The sequence below is a fragment of the Hyaena hyaena genome, unplaced genomic scaffold (assembly GCF_003009895.1).
Source record: "Hyaena hyaena isolate Hyena2069 unplaced genomic scaffold, ASM300989v1 scaffold_167, whole genome shotgun sequence".
Taxonomy (NCBI): domain Eukaryota; kingdom Metazoa; phylum Chordata; class Mammalia; order Carnivora; family Hyaenidae; genus Hyaena; species Hyaena hyaena.
Genome location: NW_024080798.1, coordinates 1,984,740 through 2,009,767, shown reverse-complemented (window position 1 = coordinate 2,009,767; position 25,028 = coordinate 1,984,740). Strand labels below are relative to the sequence as shown.

The 25,028-nt window shown below is 46.2% G+C and overlaps 1 protein-coding gene across 8 annotated transcripts in view; it reads left to right on the top strand.

Moving 5' to 3' along the window:
* The first annotated feature begins 4,764 nt into the window (after positions 1-4,764).
* The window catches only part of MAGI1 (membrane associated guanylate kinase, WW and PDZ domain containing 1), a 632,528-nt gene continuing 612,264 nt past the window's right edge, over positions 4,765-25,028 (top strand). For all 8 annotated transcript variants that reach the window (XM_039240070.1, XM_039240064.1, XM_039240069.1 and 5 more), the window contains exon 1: positions 4,765-5,095. In XM_039240070.1, coding sequence (XP_039096001.1) covers positions 4,765-5,095 — 331 coding nt within the window. The remainder of the gene's footprint in view (positions 5,096-25,028) is intronic.

The following is a 25,028-nucleotide window of genomic DNA, read 5'->3' as shown; positions in this document are numbered from 1 at the left end:
CCCACAGCTGACCAACATATTTTCTATCCTCAAGTTATCAGAAAAATGAAGTGAAATGCCACTTTAGACTGCAGTGATACATTTCTTTAATCACAACCGGTATTTGGGAGAGAAAAAAGAAATGCACATTTTATATTTGTGGGATTTTTTTGTTCTCTTCCCTTCAGTGGAATTGATTATATGAAAATAAGACCTTCACTTGGGTAGAGTTTATAGTGTTACAGTTTACTTCTCATCTGAATCTACTGTGTTTATTAAGAGTTCATTGTTGAAATGCTTATGCGCTAACAGTATAAGGGTGTTTGGCACAACACCTGTACCACAGCCCACAGATCTACAAACAATTTAGAAATGGTTGCAAATTACTCCTCTGTACATTCCAGTACATTATTCATGTTGAGTCCATGGGTGGGGGGAATAGGAGACTGGATTCCAAAGTGGAACACCATATTCTATCAGATTAAAGGGAAGAGATAGCAGGGTGACTTAATTAGTGTGCACACTATGTGAAAGACTGAGGAGCCCCCAAAATGCTATTATCCAAATATGCCAAATGGCAGATGGCCACAGCCTACATTCTCACAATGCCATGGTTCTGAGCATAGACTTTGGGTTGTGCCTATGGGTTCATATCCTAGCTTCGTCACTTTCATGCTTGGGACCAAGTTTCTTTACTTCCTTCATGTTCCTCAATTGAAAATCAAGATCGTTCATATAAAACCAAGGTCATGTTCCTCAATTGTAAAACCAAGCTCATTCTTGTAAAATCCAAGTCATACCTACTGTACATCATTGTTGTGATGATTAAATAAAGTAATGCACATAATGATCCTGGCACATATAGTAAGTCTCAAAGTTAGCTATTTTGTGGTATTGTTTTCTCCATTGGAATGTATTGCCAAAGTCAAAGTCATAGCTTAAATGAAAGAAGTCAGAACGCTAGGATCTCACTTTACATCTATTAAAAAAAATCTACTTCAAGATGAGGTAACTTTGAGTTCTTTCAAGAAAACAATCTATAAATACCTTAATTCTAGCCATCAAATCTAAATGAGTTTTGTGGTAGAGGTCACATATTTACAGCTTACTGTCTCACTTTTTAAAATTTAATTAATTTATCTAGAGTCACATGCTCTACCGACTGAGCCAGGCAGGCACCCCAGATTAATGTCACACTTCATCAATGCATTCACGTACTCATTCAACAAGTGTGTATGGTGCACAGTCCAAGCAAGGGATGGATTTAGGTGATGAGGACTCAAAGTTTGGGTAGGACAGATATGATTTCGGCCTGAATTTCCTTCCGCATAAGAACACAGGGAACTGGACTGGCTGTAAGAGTAGACAGAAAGGGTCAGAGGCGGCATGGAACGTCTGAGAACACCATAAACTAACTACCTGGAAATTGGTGGTGTTAGCTGCTTTGGAGGTTCGAATTATTTCTTTTAGGCTCCTGGCTTTATAATGTGTCTCTCTCTACTTCTCTACATTCTGCCCTCTGTAGACTCAGGCATCCTTCTTTCTTTGGGGTTATTCCACATGTGAAATCTGAAGTATGCTAAATTTCCAGTCCTTTTCCTTTTCAGCTGCAGGGACCCCCTGGAATCCTGGGGAGGGAAGACAGTACTGTTGCAGTGACAGGATGCGCAAACACTTGGTGTCCTCCTTCCTGTAAATTGCTCCAGATGCCCGCGAGAGTTGAATGGGGTGGTAGGGAACTACTGATTCTAGGCAGGTGGGGGAATTCTTGGCAAGTGATCAGACTACTAGAATATGGAGAGGGGAACGGGGGAACACACAAGGTCAAGCTTACTAGTGATTTCTAGGGACATCTGTGACTCCACTTTCAGATGGTATGCATTTTTTTTTTTTTTGGTAGGGAGATTTATTCAACCAACACTTGAGCTTTTTTTTTTTTTTTAATTTATTTCTAGGAGAGAGAGAGAGAGACAGCGTGAGCAGGGGAGGGTCAGAGAGAGAGGGAGTGACAGACTGAAACAGGCTCCAGCCTCTGAGCTGGCAGTCAGCACAGAGCCCGACGTGGGGCTCGAACCCATGAACCGCGAGATCATGACCTAAGCGAAAGTCGGACGCTTAACCAACTAAGCCACCCAGGCGCCCCAAACACTTGAGCTTTAATTAGGTACAAGGCATTGTCCTGGGAACTGGGTCAGATCAGTAAACCAAACTGCCTAAGTTCCTTGCCCTCCTGGAGTTTACACTCTACAGGAAGATGTGGACCTTGGGTTTATTCTCCAAAAGGTTCTGCAATTTAAAAAATGCTCAAGAATCAAGGTGATGGACCTGTGGCCTTCAGTGTTGTGCACTAGCACCACTTCAGGGGACCCTGACAAGTAACGAGGACAGAGCCCATCCTCTGAGATTCTGATTGGATGGACCTGTGTTTGGGCTTGGGAATAAAGTTTTGAAGCTCCCACTCATTTTGATCCAGTGAAGTTTGAGACAAATGGATTGCTTCTTTGAAAAGAGGCTGGAGATGAAGTTTCCCTCACTAAGAAGAGCCAAGAAAAATTGGCCGCTTCCCTCTTTCACAAATGCTAGGCAATGGGATTTTCAGTTCTGGATGTCTCAGGAAAGAAACACCAACATTCTTCTCTTATTTTTATTAGCTTAGAATAGCACCGTACAAACAGTACTTCAAAAACATGTCAATGTATGTGTACCTATTCTAAGCTTTAGAAAAAAGGGAAGGAATTATCATCAACATCTAATTGGACACCTCAAATGATTTCCTAATTGTTTTTCCAAATACAACTACTACTAATATAAATTTTTATTATATACATCTTTATACATATTCACTTTACAAGCGAGGCACTTTACAAGTGTTCTCCCATGGAATACTCCCAAGAACCAGTTATTATTATACTTACTTGACAGGGGAGAAAGGAAGGCTCTGAGGGGTTATGGAGCTTGCTCAAGGTCACACAGCGATTGGAAGGGTGGGAACGTAGACATCATAGGCTGGTTTTCAAGCCCCACCACTGGGGCATCCCAGCCTTTTGGAGTCCTAGCTACTTCCCTCCGTTGTTGAGCACTTGGGATCTCTTCTGTGACCAAAGAGGAACATGTATGGTATAAATCACTGAGGAAAAAAGATTGCTTGGGAGATTCTCGACTTCGGGGGGTATTTGGGGAGGGCAGCCTCCCGAGGTCATTCCGAAACCTAGCAGGGAAGGGCACTCGCTCTGTCCCCACCCCAGGGCGGCACGGATCCCCGGGGTGTGAATTCCGAGAGGTGGCTGTGCAGCCCCAGCCTCCGCGGACGTCAGGGCGTGGGTGCATATTGCACACCCGGGGGTGATCCTAATCTCGTGGCCCCGGGGCGTTTCCGAAGGCTTCTCGGCTCAGACAGGAACTTGAGCCTGGAACAGATGATTGGCTCCAGAAGTCTTTGCTGAAAAGGCAGTTAAAAAGCTAGACCCCTTTGAGGTGGAAGACCTGAATCCCCTAAAGCCATTTGGCTCCATTCCCTTGCCTATAGGTTTCCCCGCGGCTTAAAAAGTTGGCTCCAAGGTTTAAGAGGATCCCAAAGCTCAGACGGATGCCAGCTGGGGGCCAGGGGACCCAGGGCCACAGAGACGGGGCAGTCCCAGCGCCGGGACCCGAACCCGCGGGAGCAGGCAGGCAGGGCGCAGACGCGCGCCTCCGGGTCCGGTCGGGCTCTGGGGTACGAACTGCTTCGAGGGGGAGGGGGCGGGGTGGACGAGCCCGGCAGGGTGACCGACAGCGTGGCCAGCCACTGGCCGAGGGCGGCGAGGAGGCTGAGGCCGGCGTGAGTGCGTGCGCGTGTGCGTGAGTGTGAGCGCGAGGGTGAGTGTGTGAGCCTCCCCAACCCCCACCTGTTTGAAACGGGCTTAAAATGCCAAAGCGACATTGCCCGTATTTCAAAAGTTGCAAACAGTCGGAGTAAAACACGTGCGAGTCCCCCTCCCCCCAAGTGATTGGCGGACTCCAGGGCGAGGAAAGAAAAGGAGGCATAAGAAGGGCGCGTGGAGGGGTTAAGTTGCTTTCTGGATGGTCGGTTTTAGGACCCAACGGGAAGCACACTGGAATCTCTCCCTTCGGGAAGGAGAGGTGGGGCGGGCCGGCCGGCGGGCGGCCGCGGGGCGCATGCGCGCGCGTCTCCTCTCGCCGGCCGCTGCGCTCGGCGGCGCGGAATAGAATGAACTGTAACAAAACAAGCCGAGCCTTTGTATCTGCTTAAAGGGGCCGCAGGCACTTCCCTCCTGTCCCCCCCAACCCCCGCTCGGCTACAGCGTCTCCAGGGCTCCCAGCAACTGGCTGGAAGGGCTTCCCTCACCCTCAGGAACAGCCCGCCAGCGAGGAAAGGCGAGCCAGGCGGGAGGAAAAGACGAGACGCCGCATTTCTAAGAGGCAAGAAAGGAAGGAAGGAAGGAAAAAAATAACCCAAGCGGCGCAGAGTGGACTCCGGTCCCGGAGAGAAAGGTCGGGCGCCGGAACGTGGACCGAGAAGCACCGGAATGCAAACAAAGCTCGCGGGCGCCTGTGCAGGGCTCGCGGGGAAGACCAGAAAGTTTGTTTTATGATGGCTTGAGTGCGCGAGTGTGTGCAGGGGAGCGAGGCTGCCAAGTTTCTCTCTCCCGTTGCGTTATTTGGGGGGAGATGTCTCTCCCATGAACCAGCGGGGGAGGGGGGCCCTGGGGGCTTGTGCTGTGGGGGGCACCTGTCTCTCATTTATTATTTTTTTGTGGGGGGGGCGGAGGGGTGTAACAACCCATCATGTCGAGAGTGATCCAGAAGAAGAACCACTGGACTAGCAGGGTTCACGAATGCACCGTGAGACGGGGACCCCAGGGCGAGCTGGGGGTGACGGTGCTGGGGGGCGCGGAGAACGGGGAGTTTCCGTATGTCGGAGCGGTGGCCGCGGCGGAGGTGGCGGGGCTTCCTGGCGGCGGCGGCGGCGGCGGCGGCGGCGAGGGCCCTTGGCTGGGCGAGGGGGAGCTGCTGCTGGAGGTGCAAGGGATCCGGGTGTCCGGCTTGCCCCGCTATGACGTGCTGGGAGTCATCGACAGCTGCAAGGAGGCCGTCACCTTCAAAGCCGTCAGACAAGGTAAGACGGGACGCGCCTCCGGGAGGCGCCCGCAAAACGGGGAGCGGCCTGCGGAGTGCCCCCCGCCCCGTCTCGCTTTCCCGCGTTCCTCCTCCGAGCGCAGCTTAGAGGGGAAGTTGGGGTCGTGCGCCCTGTCGTGGTGAAATGAGCAAAGTTGTTGAGAGGTTGTGGGTTGCCTGCCCACCTGCGTTGGAAAGAGGGGGTTGAGTTTGCGCTGGGAAGCGGAGAGACTTTTCCCAGGCCTGGTTTGCCAACCTGTTATCTCAGCCACCGAGCATAGCGCAGCTCGCCTGCGGGAGGAGGGGAGTTGGGAAACTGAGGCAGGGGCAAAGTGGACGATGTCCGGGCTTCTCGGGGGAGTGATGCAGCAGGCGCAGCGGCTGCATTCTTTGGCCGCTTATCTGTTGCCAGACCCGGAGGATGGGTATGGTCGAGAAGAAGGGTGTGTGGATACCGACCTCCTCCATCGGGAAATCTGCTTGCCCAGGCATCCCTCCAGGTGGGCTGGGGCGTGACCGCCCTGCGGCTCCTGTGCCCGCCTCCTGAACATCCTGCGTTCACTCCAGAGCTGGATGACGCATGTGTCTCCACCGTGTGGCCCAGCCCCAGGAGGGGGGTGGGGGGGAGGGAAAGAAGGAGTATTTCTGTCTGCTCGAATCTAGCCCAAGTTTCTGATGCCTCCGCTACCACCACCACCACCACCATTATCACTGTTGATGATAATGGTAGCTGTTATTCACGGTTAGCTTCCTGCGTGCTAGGCTCTGTGTTGAAAGCTGTCCTTGCGCTGTTTTATTCTGATTGACAGTTCAGTGATCGAGTTGTTTTTATAAGCCCCATGTTACAGATAAGGAAGCTGGGACTGGTATTGCATAAGTTACTTGCCCAAGGTCACACGAATACCAGAAGTGAGAGTTTCAGTCAATGCAATCCTTGAGCACTAGGGGTAAAGAGATGCGGGTGGGGGATGGCCCTCCTGGACTGGAGGGCTTGATTTCTGGGGAGGGAAGGAAGGCAAATTCCTCTCTCAGAAGCCAGTAGATGAGTGCCGGCCTCTCTGATGGTTGCTGGCGGTCGGGAGTCCCTCCTGCCCGGGTTTGGTGCCGGCAAGAGGCTATCCTTATATAAGTCCAACAGGGAAGGATTTGACTCCCTTAAAGCATCCCTTGCACCACTGAGTGCCATGAAAGAGCTTCTCCCGCATGAAAGCAGCAGAGGAAGTGGCAAAGTTGAGCGTGGTGAAAAGTTCCCATATGTGCCTGCGGACCTAGAAGGGCACGCAGCAGCTGGAGGAATGTGTTAAAGGAAAGGAAGACTGGGCTGGGCCCGGATGGGCTGAGCGGATCCTTGGGAGCAGGCCCATTCCAGATGAAAAGGGGGGGGGGGGCAGAAGGAAGGAATTTTCAGGCCTTTTGGTAGTTTGGGGAGCGATGGAAGGATGCTTATAGAAAGCTCCTTCCACTTATGTCCTCATCTTCCACTTGGACACCTCCTCCAAGAAGCCCTCCATCATCCTACCAGGCTGCACAAACCCTTCTTCCTTTGGGCTCCGCTAAATATGTATTTTGTAGTTTTTTTTTACTTACTCTGATCTATGAGTTCAGTCTCTCCTCTCATTTCTAAACAAGGCATCAAGCTTAGTGGAGAGAGACTGTTCCTTATTCATCGCCCCAGGCTTTGCTTCAGGTCTAACGGTTCCTTCACCTGAGAGTGTGTCCTCATCTGTTAAGTGGCTTTCATTTGGGTATTACAGAACGTGATAAGTGGACAGTGTGCAGAGCCGTGCCTGGCACGTAGGAAGTGCCCATTAAAGAAGATATGTTTAATTTAGTTTGACCAGTTACTGATTTCTCAGTCTAGCTTTTAGTGTTAGGAACCTGGATTATGAATTTAATGCCTGCCTGTGGATTGTTAGGACTTGGTAGAACTATAGAGAAAATACTGTGTCCAAGCATTTGGTGGGAGCAGCTACAGGTGTCAGTGTTTCGGAGAAAGGGTTGGTGGAAAGACAGGCAGGGGTACCTCCCTGTCTGTTACCTGCCTGCTGGGTCCTACGTGGAGGCTTGTTTTTAATGTGCAAGATGCTGTATGTGGCTGACTTCTACCCACCAGTCATCCAAGATCCCAGAGGCATAATGCTAGGCTGCCTCATCATGGACCTAGGGAAGGATTGGTCAGATAACCAAGTGCGTTTGAAATCAGACACCTCTGGATTGAGAGTGTACTGTCTCCAAATGTTACTTCCCTTCATCTAGAACCATTCTATGTGCTGCACAGGACTGGTCATAGCAGGTGTGTGGCTGTGTGTGTGTGTGTGTGTGTGTGTGAATGAATATACTTGTTCTCAGGATAGCATAAAGATGTGGATGGAATCCACTGCAGTGTGAAAGCGACTATTTTATGTAATAATTACATGGGTACAGTTATTCCAACATCTTCATTACAGAAACATGGCACTAGAGAGTATTTCACTAATCTGTTCCCCTTCGTGGCGAGAATATGATTTAAATTCTACGACAGAATTGCTCTTGCTATGTCTTCATTACTGTGTTTGAATCATATGAGATAGGCTTATCCTTGGTACAAGGTAAAGGAAAATGTTACTTTTGTCTGCACCCTGAGCTAGCCACTCCCTGGGACATAGGGCACTTTACGTGCCATCTGTATGGAAATGTCACGGTCTTCCTGTGGGAGAAAATTCTGTTTCTGTTTCATGGCAACTCCCTGGAAAGATGCACAGACTAAAATAGTCTGTAGCAAATGGTATTATATGAAGCAGGACTGGACTATGAAGGAACCAAGCTTCATGGGTCTACCAACTTGGACTTGGTTCATTTTAGCTGGAGAAGACAGTCTTTTGTTACAAGGTGCCTAAAAAAATGTACAGATACCTGTATATGTTATATACATTGTGTTATTTTGTATCTAATGTGGCACATATATACTTGTTATGCTTTGTAAGTATTTTATTATGTTCCTCTGCAGTGAAATGCACAGATCTTCAGTATGTAGTTTGGTGAATTTTGACAGATGTATATTTATTTTATGTTCACCCAAATCAAGATCTAGAATATTCCCATTACCCAAGAAATTTCCATCTGCCTCTTTCCAGTCCATTCCCTACATCTCCTCCAGAGGCAGAGGCTGTCCTATTTCTTTTGCCTTGGATTAGTTTTATTTATTATTGAAGTTCCTAAAAATGAACACTCTGGTGTAGGGCTTTTTTTCCTCTACAAAATATTTTGGAGGTTTCATATTGTGCGCATCCTCCGTCTCCTCCTCCTCTACCTCCTTCTTCTTTATTTTTATTTTTTTTTAATTTTTAAAATTTATTTCTTAGAGAGAGAGAGAAACAGCATGAGCAGGGGAGGGTCAGAGAGAGAGGGAGATACAGAATCTGAAGCGGGCTCCAGGCTCTGAGCTAGCCGTCAGCACAGAGCCTGACGCGGGGCTTGAACCCATGAACCATGAGATCGTGACCTGAGCCGAAGTCAGATACTTAACCAACTGAGCCACCCCGGTGCCCCTCCTCCTTCTTCTTTAAAGATTGTAAGTAATTTCTCTCTCCCGTGTGAGGCTCAGACTCATAACCCCAGATCCAGAGTTCCATGTTCTACTGACTGAACCAGACAAGTGCCCTTCATCGTTCTCTTTCATTGCGGAGTAGTATTCCGTTGTAGGTATATATGTGGTATACCAGTTTTTTTTTTCCAAGTTTATTTACTTTGAGAGAGAGAGAGAATCTCAGGCAGGATTTGCACTGTCAGTGTGGGAGCCCGACACAAGGCTGGAACTCACAAACTGTGAGTGAAATCATGACCTGAGCCGAAATGAAGAGTTGGACACCTAACTGACTGAGCCATTCAGGTGCCCCTGTAGATGCCAGTTTTTAAATATTTTTGCTTGTCAGTAGACGTTCGGGCTATTTATGACGTTTGGCTATTATGAATTTAGATGCCAGAGATATTCCACTTGCTCCATGTTTTTGCCAGTCTTTAATCGTGTCTGTCTTTTGAATTCTAGTGTATGTGGAAAAAGAAAACAAGGTAATTAAGGATGCTCTGCTATAGGAATAAGCTAAGTGCTTGCTTTAGAATGTGCTAGGTCCTTGGCTAAGCGGGTACTCTATGGACATTGTGGTTTAATTCCTCACCGCTGGAATCAGATGTCAAATGGGGTCCACTGAGTTTGGGTAGCATTTCTGAGAGTCATACACGTGGCAGAAGTAGATCTGGAACTCAGCTGTGTTGGATTCCAAAAGCTGGTACTCCTAACGCCTCCGTCAGTGAGCATCACCTGTGAACTTGTTAGACTTGCAAATTCCTGGGCCTCACCCCAATCTCACTGATTCCAAACCTCAGAAACCCAGGAGGCGGGGCCTATGGGGCAGTTGTTAACAAGCCCTCAGGTGATCCTGAGGCTCAGTTTGGAGAATTGCTGTCCTAAGGTACAGACGGACTCTGAGCATGTGGCCACGGACACAGGTGTCCTGGGCTCCCAGAGCAGGCTCTACCAGCTCATGCTACCCTCTCTGGTCAAGTCACCCACTTTGGGTGTAAGTTTCATTTTTTCTTTTCCTTTTTTTTTTTTTTAAGTCTGTTTATTTTGGGAGAGAGAGAACAGCAGAAAGAGGGGGAGAGAGAGTATCCCAAGCAGGCTCTGCACTGTCATTGTGGAGCCCTGTTAGTGCGGAACCCGATGTGGGGCTTGAACTCCCAAACCATGAGATCATGACCTGAGCTGAAACCAAGAGTCAGACGCTTAACAGACTGAGCTACCCAGGTGCCCCTCTTCATTTTCTTCCTGCCAAAAATAAATGAGTGTGCCCTTGACGTCCTTCGTACTCATAAAACGCTGCAATCCCATGAATAACCCAGACTCCAAAAGTTGAAAGTGATGTGATTGTAGTTTCCCAAATTGGTCATATTATAGGTCATGCTTACATATTTTCGTAGGTGAAGTTTGTGGCTTTGCAAATTACCCGGAAGCCGAAACTGTCCACATTTTAGACAGAATGGAGACAATAAATAAGACACAACTTAAAAACCACACCACCGCTGCCGGACCCTTTCCCTCACTGCCATGAGGGAATTATGACCACATGCAATTGAATATAGTTCTTTGTGCCCTTTTGTGTTTTGATGTTGTGTGTTTATTTTGACCGATGGGGATATATATACTACAACAGCTCTGTAACAAAAGAATTCTCATTTTAAAACAGTGCCTCGCCTGTCTTGGTATCCCATGAATTCTGCTCTAGGGTCTCTGGGTTTGCTTTTTCTCTCTCCCTGTCCTTCCCCGCACCCCCTGCCCTGATGGTCACAAGATTGATTCTTTTCATTTGGTGTCAGGTGGTGTGCTGCTAAATGTTTAATAACCGGCTGCAGTGGAGACAAGGCCCAGATCAGTGGCATATCTGGAGTTGGGAAGAGATGCATGTAATTGATTCCCCAGGGCCAGTACGAGCTGGTCCAGCACACCACTGACCCTGTGTAAGATGGCTCCAGAGTCTCATGCACACCCCTCATCCTGCTTCGTGACTTCATGGCCTTGTCACAGGTTCACATCATCATCTGTTTCTTCTTTTGTTAACATTTTTATTTATTTTAAAGTAATCTCTACCCAACGTGTGGTCGGTTGAGCTTCTGATCCCGAGCTTAAGAGTCGCATAGATTCCCGGCTGAGCCAGCCAGCCTTACCTTGTGTCTTCTTTATTGTCTGTCTTGCCTCCCCCTAGAATGTAAAATACTGTTTTCTCACCTGTTCACCCTTCAATTTCCCAGGGCCTGAAACAGTACCTGGGAAATCCTAGGTGCTCACTAAAATTTGTCAGACACATGAATGAATTTTGTTGCTTCTTATTTGTATGGTAAGACTAGGTTGTCTTGTACGTAGACTAGGCTGTCTACATCCTTCCTCCTAAATTCTCTATTCATCTTTTATTTCTTCTGATTTAGGACCCTAATACATGAATTTTCCCATCACCAGCTCTTCCAATCAGCTGATACCCTGTGTCTAATAATTTATATTGAACTATAAATAAACAAATGACCGACAAGGTTTAATGAATTACACTGAAGTGCTTTTGCCTGTTGACTCTCGCTGGAGTTTAAGAACTGAAATTTCAGATGCTGAGCAGACAGGGTGATGGGGAGCTTTTCAGTTTTCTGTTGATGTGGGGTCTGTTCTGTGTCAGCATCTGGAAGAATGACACCTTTCCTCTGTTTTCTTCTAGCATTGTTGCCGTGTACAATTTTCTGGCCAGCAGTGAATCAGATCATTGCTGCAGAAAACAGTCAGATTTTTGTCCTCTCTTGCTCTTAAATTGTGCTTTGTGTTTCTATGTCTTTTTTTTTTTTTAACTTAAACTTTCAAAATCAATCTTTTTATTCTCCGTGCTAAAAGACCACTCTCTGAAGGATATTTTTAGGTGACACTGTGGAACATGCCACAGCTTTTATGAACAAATAATGGAAGGACAGGCAACCCAACTTGTCCATTGTTTCCAGTGGCTACCCTTTGCCAGTGGCTATGTTATTTAAAAATAGATTAACTTGACCTTATGAGGCAATGGCTCACTGTATTTGTTGGCATTCATTACCCCGCTAGTTTCAGATGGCAAAATTGATGATATCCACCAAGGGGAATTAAGTGGTTTATAAGAGAAAACATTCTGACATCTCCTTACCACAAGGGTTTACATGAAGGATGTTGCTTTGTAAACGATGGTTATTTAATGCAAAACACCGGTCTCTGATGTTAGTGGGCCCTTCCTTGAGTTTGTATATATGTGTAACAGGATATACGGATTTTTGTATACACTAAGAATAAAGGCTGTCAAATTCGTTAAGGGCTGACATTCACGTCCTAAAAAAGTAGGTTATGACATTCTTGCCTATCTTTATGCAGCTTCTATGTGAGATCTCTAACCTTGAAAAATCTCTCATAAACACTGGAGCTTTGCTATACTGCACCCCTATGGATGTGTGCATTGATACCGTATTTCTTGTGAACGTGTTTTGGTGTTTCCGCAGCCAAACCCCTGTGGATGTCAAGGACATGCCTGTCATAGTGCTGTCTGCTTCATCATAAAGTGCCCTGTAGAGAGTCCAGTGTGTTCTTGGTGCTAACCTTTTGAAGGCACGTAGCAAGACTAGGAGATGGAATTTGAACGTTTTATGATTAAATAATCATTTTCTCTTTTTATGGCTAAGTAATTAAAGAATGGAGTAATCCATTACTTATAATCAGTTTTGGCATCCTTATCTCAGAATGAAAACCAATGTCCTCACGTTGACTCACAAGGTCCCCCGATGATATGGCCCATGTCATTTCTTGTCTCTCCTTACCCATGGCCTCCTAGTCCCTACCTAGACATCTAGAAGGCTTGCTCCCTCATGCATTTCAACGTCTTACCACATGTCACTTTCTCAGTGACACCTCCTTTGACCACATTATTGAAGCCTTAACTCCACGCTACTTGTCACTCCCTATAACCTTTCTCTGTTTTATTTCAATCCATTTTACATAGATCATTTCAGAATAAGTAAAGTCCTTATTTTGTCTCTCCTAGAATAGAAGTTCTAAGAGGACAGGAATGTTCTCCATCTGGTCTCTGCTATATTCCCAGCACTGAGAATAGTGCCTGGTACATCGTAGGTGTTCAAGTATTTGTTGGATATCCACTGGCAAATTGAGAGCTAGAATAAGTCTTTCCTGAGCTCAGTTGGCTCTGGAAATTCCCATATTTGACAATCTCTCACCATTTAGGTAATTCATGATGGATCACGTTAACCTTGATGAAGGTTTGCCATTTGCACTCTGTGAATGTGGACAAGTAGAGCTTAGCTGATTGATCCAGGATTATTCTTTTTAAAAATCTTTACCTACCTACCTACCTACTTATTTATTTTTTGAGAGAGAGAGAGTACATGTTCATGAGCAGGGGATGCTCAGAGGAAGAGGGAGAAAGAGAATCCCAAGCAGCTTCATGCTGTCTGCACAGTGCCCAACGCGAGGCTCGATCCCCTGAACGATGAGATCATGACCTGAGCTGAAATCAAGAGTTGGATACTTAACCGACTAAGCCACGCAGGTGCCACCAGGAATATTCTTGAAGATGGCATTGGTGGCTGGTTTCAGTTGGTCTTCATGGGAAGGGTTTCTCACAACACCATACTGAGTATGTCCGGGAACTTCACAAACTCTCTCATCCTCAAATGGACTGCGAGAGGTTCTTCCAGACACAGTTGGCTCTGTGTGCAGACTTTGTCTGTTACCACCTCCATGGTCATGAGAAAGAATTACATGAGAGGATTGTATTCTCCATGCTAAGGTGTCAGCCCTACTATTACACCCATCAGAGTTCTTTGTGTGCTCCTTTAATGGGGCACAGTTATGTTTCCCACAATAAGGCCAGTCTTTCAGCCTGTCTTGAGACAAGACTTGAAGCCCTCGTTATGGACAGTGATGGTGCAACTAAAACATGATTATACTTTGGTTATAAGCCACGTTGCAAAATTATTGCTAGATACGGTAGTAACAGGACACTGGTGCTACTTGTAAGAAAACCCACACATATCAACTTTTTGACATATTGTAGCTGTGTACGTTTTGGATTTAAGCTGGTCTGGATTAGAAGCCAGATTATTAAATTTACTAGCCAGGTGAATCAGGGCAAGGTGCTTCAGTTCTTTGTCGCAGGATTTCCCCACTTGAAAATGGGGACACTCATGATACCTACTTCCTAGAGTTGATGGAAGAATAAAATGAGGGAGTTTAAGCAATCCACATGGCACACAGGGCCTGGCACATAGTATGTGCTCCATAAATGTTGGCTTTTCTTATTGTTTGAATATTTCTCGTTTGAAAGCACTCCAGAGAGAAGAAAGAATCTTTTAAGAGATAGGAGTGGTGGTATAGTTTCCTGGAGAGCTTTTTAAAGTCTAGAAAAAACCCCTCATTTTTTCTTCACGATTCACATGTCCCTTTTTGGAAAAGGCTGTGGTTGCATTAGTTCAGACAAGTAAGAAGGAAACCCTGAAACCTCACCATGGATTGGTGGAACTTCTCTTACATTGTTACCAGTGACAGATTGACTCTAATTACTGCCATCAGGTCCCCACTTGTGTGTAGGTATAGAAGAAGTCCTTTCTCTACTTCCTGGGAGTCTCAGGGAGAATGATCTTTGAGAACCTGATACTGAGGTCCTCTGATCTTCCTGCCACTGTATCTGGGTTCTCAAATCAGGAATGCGAGGGGAGCAGTGGGACTTGGGGGTATAAGGGTTTGGAATCAGACTGGTTGGGTTCAAATCCAGGCTCTGCCACTTCCCAGCTGAACAGCCATGGGCACGTTGACCTCCCAGAACCTCAGTAGTCCCAGTTGAAAATGAGAATAATAGCTACCTCATCGGCTGTTTTTGAGGATTAAACAGGTAGATGTACACAGAACACTTTCCACTGCTTGGCATACAGGCAGTGTTTACCAGAATATCTACAAAATAGCAACCATGATGATTTTCAGCTGAGAAATGGACACCCTTCAGTGAGTTCCTCTAAAGCAGTGGTTTAAAACTGGGGGTGGTTTTGCCCCCTCAGGGGACATTTGGCCATGCCTGGAAACATATTTGATTGTTATAACTGGAGGTGTGGGATTGCTCCTGGCACATAGGGAAGAGAGGCCTGGGAGTTTGCTGAGCATCCTATAGTGTGCAATTCAGCACTCCCCCCACTCCCACCAAGAGAGAATTCTCCAGCCCCAAATGGCCAGAAGGCTGACATCGAGAAACCCTGCTCTGATGTATGACTTCTCGGTTGAGACTGGGAATCTGAATTAGGAGCAGTAAACCAATCATAACTATTAACTTATTGACCTTCTGATAGGTTGCCGAGACCCAGGTGAGGGTTTTGCTTGGGGAGATGGCGTCATTCTCATTTTAGCCACGAGAAAGTGAGCTGGAGACATCAGGTAATTTATCCTCACTCCCAGGCAGCTGACACAGGTGAGATTCAAGCCCAGATCTGCTAGCTTCCAAAGTTCTGATCCTGGGTTTACACTCTAGAAATGTCTTGACTTCGTAGCCAGGAGCCCCTGTGTCCTTTTACTGAGGGGGTCATTGTGGGTGTGCCTCTTTGAGGTTGTACCCTTCCCGCCTGAGGATGTACATCACGCCTGGTGACTCCACCAGGAAGAGTCCTAGAAATGAAAATGGATTCCCAAAATGTTCGTGGGCTGGAACACCGAGCATGCCGCTCCGTATGGTCAGGTTCTTCTACTTACTTGCCTTGCATGTCCTCCCTCACCAACGCTGTTGGTTCCTTCCCCCTCTGTTCTCTCTTTTTCTCCCCCCACGGACACCATGATTTCAAGACAACAGTGTCTTGTAATTGCAGATTTGCCTGCCTGTGTCCCAAACTGGATTATGGGTTTCGTGAATTCTTGAAGGCAGCATCCCTGTTTTCTGCTTATAATCTCTGCCCTCTGTAGGTGCTCAAGAAATATCTGGTCACTTGCATTCTGTTGAGGGTAACGAGTGGGCATAACTTTTAAATAAATAAAAAAAATTCTTGCCTGAGATCTTGTTGGCTAGAAAATCCATGGCTTATTTTTAAGGCATATTAAATATACTTAGCCATATGTCTGACTTTTCCATGATGATTTAAGATGGTTCTTTGCCAGCCGTTGTAGCATTTTGAACTGTAGAGAAAATATTGAATTAATTGTGTTGAAGGTCTAGAGGGCCTTGATTCTGACCAGATGTGTGCAGTGATGGAGCCTGTGGCTTATGTAATGTGGCCACGGAAGGCATCACTTTGGCTTGATTTAAATAGAGTCAGGATTTTACCACCTGGATTCTTGGCCAGGATTCTTAGGATTTACATCTGATAGGGAGCGCATGCTCATTTCCTCCTCCAACTATCAGCCTGTTTAAGTCTATGTTGCTTGCTTAAGAATTCAAAACTCCAGATCAGGTCGTTAAAAAAGAACTTTCCCTGGTGTTAGAGCATGTGGATTTTTTCTTAACCCAAGCATAGGCATCTAGAGTTTGGTTCCTAAGCTTTTAAATACTCAAATATTATTGTGACCTAGTACAACTGTCAATCACACTTCATAGTTGGTGTGCGTTTCCCCAGCTTATGTTTCTTTTCTCTGTGGAATTTATTTTTTTCCTCACTTAAACAGTGTGTACGATACAGAAAGATGTGAATATGAAAGGAAAATATATCAACGTTGTCTGTAATCACACTCAGATATACATGTGTTAATACTCTTTTTTTACCCAAACACACACGCGCACGCACACACACACACACACACACACACTTTTTTTTGTAGTTTTTTTGAGAGGCTCTTTTTCTTAGGAAAATGGGATAATACAACACATGCTGTTTTCTGAAATTTTTTTTTTCTTTTGGTGCCTAACAGGATATCATAGATGTCTTTTCTATACGCTACACGTATATGTATTTTGTCGTTTCAGTGGCTGTAGAATCATTTCGGGCTGTGCTATATTAAACCATGCTTGGAGGGTGAACACTGAACATTTAGCTAGTTTTCCCTTTCTGCTTTACACAGCACATTGGTGAATAAATATCCTTATATTTACATTTTTTAGTGGGCTTCTTCATATATTTTCTTTGTACAGATGTTTAGAACTCTTGACTCACATGAATTTTATTGTATGACTTTTAAACTCTTTTTTAATGTTTGTTTATTTTTTAGAGAGAGAGAGAGAGAGAGAGAGTAGGGGAGGGGCAGAGAGAGAGGGAGACACAGAATCCGAAGCAGGCTTCAGGCTCTGAGCTGTCAGCACAGAGCCTGATGTGGGGCTCGAACCCATGAACTGTAAGATCCTAACCTGAGATGAAGTTGTACACTTAGCCCACCTACCCGACACCCCTATCTTCTTGTGACCTAATACCCACCATCATGTTGCTCTTCAGACAGCATTTCAACTTCTGTCCCTGGTGCCTGTATGTGAGAGTCCTGTATTTCCTCACCTCAGTAATGACACGTACTACCAGCACTAGAATTTTTTCTTTTTAATAATAGTCATCACAAAGGCAAATGCTGAGTAGGTATTTTAAAGGACATGAGGGACTGGTGGGGACTGGGGTAAACTGGAAGGGCACGTTTGGTTCAGAGGGAACAGTTGCTACTTAGCTTCAGCCTATTGCTGATCATGTGGCAAGGATGGCCCAGCATTGCCAGATTTTTCAAGTTTTCAAGAGAATCTAGAAGCTTGAATTGTCAAAAAGCAAACTTTGACAGTTTAAAGACGTTGGTCCAAAAGCATGGCTGAAGCCAACACAACTCATCTGGGAGCCATATTTGGTCCAGGCGACAAGCTTGCAGCCCCTTGTTTGTGTATTTGTTTCTCTCACTCTTCAAGAGCCATCATCTCATTTCGTGCTCTTGTCTGTATTTTCAGGGCCCAGGATAATGACCGAATCACAGTGAGGGTCAACAAGTGTGTGTTGAAGTGAATACTAAGTTCCAGAAGTGGTCCAGTTTGTCACTCCAGTCCGTGTATGTTTATTGGAGGCCCAGCTGGTGATAGCTCCCCCACTCTATTTGTGACGAGCTGGGGAGAGGGTACCTTTTGACAGCTGATCATGATTCTTGGCATATTCTGTCTCAGAGTCCTGATCCGCTGTGCCTTTGAATAGGTGCACCGTGGCTTCTTGACGATGACATTTATATGGACGTGTACTGGGAATGGTAGACGTTCTCTGCTCCGAGGTGATTTTACTGTGAAATACGTGGCCTTACAAATAAAAAGAAATAAATGAAGTTTCCGTATACCGCATACGTTTTAACAATAGCAGGTTGGTCCCCAGTAACATACCTTTCTTGGGCATTGTGCAGATAAGTCGGGACCCTGGCCTTTACTCCGAGGGTATATGCTTTCAGAACACGATTAGCCTCTAAGACCAGGGGTCATCTGTTCTGTGGGGCCAAGGCTATATGGTAGAATTTTGGGTTCTGGAAACGAAGGCAGCCCTTCTTGCTTTTCTTCTGGCACAATGGAGTGTCCTGCATTGCGTAATTCATGCCACACAAGGCTTGCTGTGTGAGGACGGGGAAAGGGGACGTACATAGTTCAGATCGCAAGTTTAGTCAGTGCAATTTTCCTGTCCAGAAGTCAAGCGAGAAAAGACCTCTGTGAAATGAAAACTGTGAAGTGGGCAGCAAGAAAAGCCCAACATGGAATTCAGAATCTGATTTTGCTGGGTTTCCACTTGGACTATTGTCTTTTCTCTCCTTCCCTCATCCCCTTCCCTCTCTTCACACTTGACTTAGAATCAGAGCATTCCTATAGACTGTGTAGGAATTAAAGTCTTAAGATAGGATATTGTCTGTGTAATCCAGGGCTTGGGATGTGAGGCAGAAGTAAGGAGAGAGGCTGAGTGGCTTAGCCGGTTGAGTGTCTGACTCTTGATTTTGGCTCAGGTCATGATCGCACGGTTAGCCCTGATTAGGGCTGTGCTGATAGCGCGGAGCCTGCTTGGGATTCTCTCTTTCTTCCTCCTTCTCTCTCTCCCCCTCCCCTTCTCCAAACTAAATAAATAAACTTAAAAAAAAAAAAAAACAACTAAGAGTTTTCATCTCGAGACTGCTGTATGTCCTGATCCAGTTCCTTTGTTACGATAACAACTTTTGGGATACCCGCAATTCCCCCAAGTTGGCATGAAATTTGGATTCTTTTCTGCTTTAAAATGTTCAAGATAAGGGGCGCCTGGGTCGCTCAGTCGGTTAAGCGTCTGACTTTGGCTCAGGTCATGATCTCAAGGTGTATGAATTCGAGCCCCACATCGGGATTTGTGCTGACAGCTTGGAGCCTGGAGCCTGCTTCATATTCTGTGTCTCCCTCTCTCTGCCCCTCCCCTGCTTGTGCTCTCTCTCTCTCTTTCTTTTTCTTTCTTTCTTTCTTTCTTTTTTTTTTTAATGTTTTATTTATTTCTAGGAGAGAGAGAGAGAGAGACAGCATGAGCAGGGGAGGGTCAGAGAGAGAGGGAGTCACAGACTGAAACAGGCTCAAGGCTCTGAGCTGGCAGCCAGCACAGAGCCTGACGCGGGGCTCGAACCCACGAACCGCGAGATCATGACCTAAGCGAAAGTCGGACACTCAACCGACTAAGCCACCCAGGCGCCCCATCTTTCTTTCTTTTTTAATGTTTATTTATTTTTGAGAGAGAGAGAGTGTATGGGGCAGGGTCAGAGAGAGAGGGAGACACAGAATCTGAAGCAGGCTCCAGGCTCCAAGCTGTCAGCACAGAGCTCTTTGTGGGGCTCGAACTCATGAACTGTGAGATCATGACCTGAGCCGAAGTCGGATGCTTAACTGACTGAGCCACCCAGGCCCCTCTCTCTCTTTCAAAATAATAAATAAACATTAAATTTTTTTTTAATGCTCAAGATTAAAATGTAGCTGGAAAAGCTTATATTCCATGGTGTTTTAGGCCAGGTGATCTTTGATAAAATTCCTGAGCTTTGGTTTTTCCTAAAGGGAAGAAGGATGTCTAGCCATACTGAATGAAACCATAGTGCACGGACATAGTTAGGCACCTCCCCAGTGTATATGAAAAGTACAGAGCATTATCTCAATGTTGTGTTATCTGTGTATACATCATTATTTATATGAGAATACTCAGAGAGATAGGATGCCCAACAAAGGAAAAATTCATGTAGGTATTGCCTGTTTCTGTCTCTCTTAAGAGTTTGGAAGAAAACTGCCCTAAGGAAGAAAGGCCCTGGCTTTCTCAAACAATGGGAATCAGTTTCTGATACATTTTAACTAAAAATGTAAGCTCAAAAGGCACCTGGCCGGTTCATTCAGTAGAGCCTGCAACTCTGAGTTGTGAGTTCAAGCCCCATGTTGAGGGTAAAGGTTACTTAAAAAAAAAAAAAAAAGCATAAGCTATTCTGTGTGAAATGATTGGCTCTAAGGAAGATGATTTTGCGAAGAAACCATTACAGGGAATGATAGTTTTTTTTTTTTTTTTTTTTTTTTTACTGTTGGAGTCTTTTTTTTTTGGTGGAAGGAGCTCTATCCCAGGGGTTTAATAAAACCTGGTGAGTCACCCTTTTGCCTGAATTCCTGAGGGAACAGAGACATCCAGAAAAGCCTGCGGGGGGTGGGGGTGGAGTTTATAGCCCTGTGCACCTGTTACCAGGCACTTACATTCACCTGATGTCTGCTAACAGCTTGCGGGTGAGCTACTTGGAGAAAATGATCAGCTTTGGAAACAGCGGCCCACAAATTGGGTTTGGGTGGAGGGAAAATGCATCAGAATTATCTGGGAGAGTTTTCAAGCTTTGGGCATCTGGGATTGACTTCATGAGTGATTCTGGGTTGTGTCTTCGTGCCCAGCGGGGTCTGGGTGCCCTAACTCAGAACAGTCCCCAGAAGTGCCAGGGTGCTATTCAGTGTGGGGGTTACTAGGCCCTAGCCCAGACCCACGCAGTCTGCATCCTGGGGGGTGGGCCCTTTGAGTCAACAAGTTGTGGCTGCTTAATGGGAAGTCCAAAGTCTGAGGCTCCTGGCTCTAAAACACCAGCCTTTTCAATTCTAGTTACCTAATAAATGATGACACTCACATGCACATTGGTTGGGGAAGGGAGTCAAGAATAGAAAGTCTAATGGAGTTATTTGAGCTAAAAGTTCTTCCACGGGCAAACCCTGGCTGTGTGTGTATGTGTGGGTGGGAGGTCATTCTGCTTCAGGATTCCCGCATTAGCCTGTTAATTTAGAGAGTCCTCTTCATAGCACCATACTTCCCATTTCATTTTCTAATTTTACTTATTAAAATTTTTTAAATGTTTGTTTATTTTTGAGAGAGAGAGAGAGAGAGTAAGTAGGAGAGGAGCAGAGAGAGGGAGACACAAAATCCAAAGCAGGCTCCAGGCTCCGAGCTGTCAGCACAGAGCCTGATGCGGGCAGGGCTCAAACCCACCAACCGCGAGACCATGACCTGAGCCGAAGTCAGATGCTTAACCGACTGAGCCACCCAGGCGCCCTACACATGCCATTTTAAAATAGAAAAGGAATTCTGGAGGAAAGATGACACTCTCCAATAGAAATGTCTGCAATGATGAAAATGATGGAAACATTCTTTACCCATGATGCCCAATCTTGTATCCACTACCCGCTTGGAGAGACATGTAATGCGGTCAGTGTGGCTCCATTTCATTAGCTACACAATGGAAATGAAAACTTGCATTTTATGTACATATAATTAATTTAAATCTACCTCTCAGTAGCCTCATGTGACTAGTGCCTACCAGATTGAACAGCACGGGAGATAGTGCCATTACAAATGGTGGGGACGAGTAGTTTTTTAAGTGCTTTTTAGCCATTATTGCCCATGTGTTTACTGATGACATTTCTCTTCAAGAACCTCAGGGTGTGGTGACGTGCCGATTCTTCCAAAGTACTTTATGCGGCACAGCTCTGTTCTGTGAGCCAGGGACAATTTTTTTTTTTTTTTTTCCTCTGAACTGTTCTGTCTCCAGCACCTTCTATGTTAGATGGTGGAATAAATCATTTCAGTTTGAGTATTTTATCCAGAGAGGGAGACTTTGAGTTACCCGGGGGTGGCAGAAACCATTTTATCACCTTGTTGCTTTTGATTACAAGTCATAAAAAATAACTCAAGGGGCTTAAACAACAAAGGGGATTGGCCGAGGCCTGTACCTAAGAGTTGCAGGAGGAGGTAGGCACTTCAGGAAAGGTTTGGCCAGCATCACACCCCCTCCCCAGGGCATCTGGGTCATGTTTCTCTCATTTGCTTCATGGTTGCCACTAGCCCATATGGTGACTGTTCAAACTAGAAAATGTGTCTCTTCTGGGTGTGCATCATCCCAGCGGGGCCCGGAGAGCTGTTTCGGGACAGCCTTGATCCCTTCAGGGCTCTCTCTGTTGTGCTGGCTTTGGCCTCAGGATTGTGTTGTTTGCAGATGGGTGACTGTGGCAAAAGGGGGGTGGCATGCCTGCTTATTTATAGCCAAGCAGAGGGAGGCCCAGAGGAATGCCACATGCCGCGGGCTGAGTGGCTTAGGTCTGCAGTCCCTAAGCCCATCAGTGAGGCTCGAGCCCTCGCCTCCTTACCTGTCATATGCTCTGCCTGGTGGGCTTCAGGTATGGGAGGGGAACCAGGGAAACAAGACCAAAGTCCGCACTGCCGACAATAGCAGGATAGCGCTTGGCACGCTTTGCTCTGAAGGCCCCATGTGCCTGATCTTTAATGCTCAGCCAGAGCTCTGAAGTGTGTGTACCGTCCTCCCCATTTTATAGGTGAGGCCACTGAGGCTTGAGAATCTATAGCTGGTGCCAGGTTACCCAGCTGATGAAGTGACAGCGGTGAGCCTCCTCCGGCTTGGAGGTGCTCCAGGCTGTCTCTCAGGTGCTGGGGTTGTGCCTTGCAGCTTGTGATAGCGTCCCCTTCTGTCCGGACCACACCATTGTGTGGATTTGCAGAATGGAATGTTCTGGAGCATGGTCTGGGGGAGCTGGGTGCTGTTCCTGGCACTCTGGCAGGCCCCTGTCTTCGTGCCCTGGGGGAGGGGGCTTACAGCAAGCCTGGCCCATTGCAGCTCCGACTTTCACTGTGTGTCCTTCTTTGGCCGCACCATGTGCGGGTCCAGACATAAGCATCTGTCCCTCCCAACACTGACGAACACATTGTGCTCCTCGGACATGGTTCTGGGTGATGCCACTTGCACCCAGGCACCTGGCAAGGTTCTAGTCAACTTTTGAAGAATTGTAGTAAAATATACATCACATAAAATTTACCATTTTAGCCCTAATTTAAATGTATGGTTCAGTGGCATTGGATACCCTCGCCGTGCTGTGCAGTCACCGTCCGTCTCCAGAACTCTCTCATCCTCTCCAACTCAAGCTTTTTTCCCACTGAATAGTTAACTGCCCCCTCTGCTCTCTTGCAGCGCCTGGCAACCAGCATCCTGCTTTCTCTCTTGATAAATCTGGCCTAACGTGGGGGGAACCATGTAGTATTTGGCCCTTCGAGATGGGCTCATTTCACTCAGCACAGAGCCCTCCAGCTTCGCCCATGTTGTAGCAAGGGCCAGACCCTCCTTCCTCTTCAAGGCTGTGTAATAGCCCACTGTGTGGCTGCACCACATTGCTCCTTTCTTCCGTCCGTGAACGCTTGGAGGTTGTTTCCACCTTTTTCTATGGGCCTTTTGTCTTCCGACTGCCCTCAGAAGCAGGTGCAGTTGGGTTTTCTTGGTGTCTTTGGCTTCCTTCCTCTGCATTCTTCCTTTCTCATGGCTTAGCCTGACGCTTCCTAGGGCTTTCAAGGGTGCCACCTGCCCAATGTCTCCTCCAGCTTTGAAGATGGGGAATAGCTTGTCCAGGGGGAGCGTTGCCACCATGTTTCCTTTCCACCTCTGTGACGCTTGGAGGAGTTTGCAAAGGGGATGCATGCTGGTCTTCTGGTCTTAGGGGCTTCAATCCCCTTATCAGCTCTGCTCTGGCTCCACCTTCCTGGGTTGGAGGCCATGTGCTACAGGCTCACAGGCTTTGCACTTCAGATGGGCCGGTTCAAATCCAGCCTCTCTGCTTACATGCCAGGTGACCTTGGGTAAGTGATTTTACCTCTTAGGGATCACAAGAACACACATCTCGTGTGGTTGTTGCGAAGATTATGGGCAGCGTAGCGGTGAAGCTTTCAGCATAAAGCATGGAGCAAAGGCAGCGTTGAATAAACGATAGTTATTATTACATTAGGTTTGTCAGTTTTCCTCTTTTGAATCTGATAACTTTTGATTTTAGGTTCGTGGAGGCGCCGAATTGACTGCGTAATTGACTCAAAACACTTCTGTTTAACACTCTGGTTTTTAATCTTCGTTCTTGGCACCACCACCTCCTGTTAGATTTTATGGAGCTGAATTTGTTGGATCAAATTACATAGAGCAGCTTTGATGGAAACACATTCTATACTATCTTTATGTCTTCATGTTATTCCCCTTAAATTTCTTGCTTGAAGTAGAAGTTAGTCACCACCCTGTAGGAAGCTACAAATTATTATAGAGCAATTAAATGATTCCTGGATCTTTAGAATTCTAGAATGATTGGTATAAAGATAGAAGGATAGCAAATGCATATGGTCATTTTCCAATAAACTTTATGCCAGGGTAATTGACCAGTTTGGTTAAGTTTTCTTTTCCGTCAATTATTCCAGCTGTGAATGGTATCCAGAGTCCCTGGACACTTATTGCTTATAGGAATTTTTGTAGGGGCAGCTAGGTGGCCCAGTTGGTTAAGCATTGGACTCTTGATTTTGGCTCAGGTCATGATCTTGTGGTTTGTGAGATTGAGCCTTGACAGCACAGAGCCTGCCTGGGATTCTCTCTCTTTCTCTCTCCCTCTCTCTCTCTCTCTCTGCCCTTCCCTGCTTGCACACACACAGTCTCTCTCTCTCATAATAAATAAAATAAAACTTAAAGGAAATTTTTGTGTACTTCTATCAGTCCATAAAAGCCCTTGTGTGCTATACTTTGCTATAAGGCCTGTATATTAAGTCATTTACTCCTCAAACAACTCTGTGAAGCATAGGTATTATAATCATTACCATTTTACAGAAGAAGACACTGAGGTTCAGAAAAGTTGAGACGTTCTCTGCCACTGCCATTAATGGCAGCCCCAGGATACACACCAGGTTCTTGCGTCCAGGAATGATGAATGCTCTTATCAGTGCTGGGAGGTGCAGTTGTTAATGAGGAGAGGGAAGCTTGCAGGGTTTGAGGTCAGCTGAGTCTGTGCTTTATAAAAAAAAAATGTTTTTAATGTTTATTTGTTTTTGATAGAGACAGAACATGAGCAAGGGAGGGGCAGAGAGAGAGAGGGAACACAGAACTCACAGTGGGTTCCAGGCTCTGTGCTGACAGCAGGAGCTCAAACTCAACT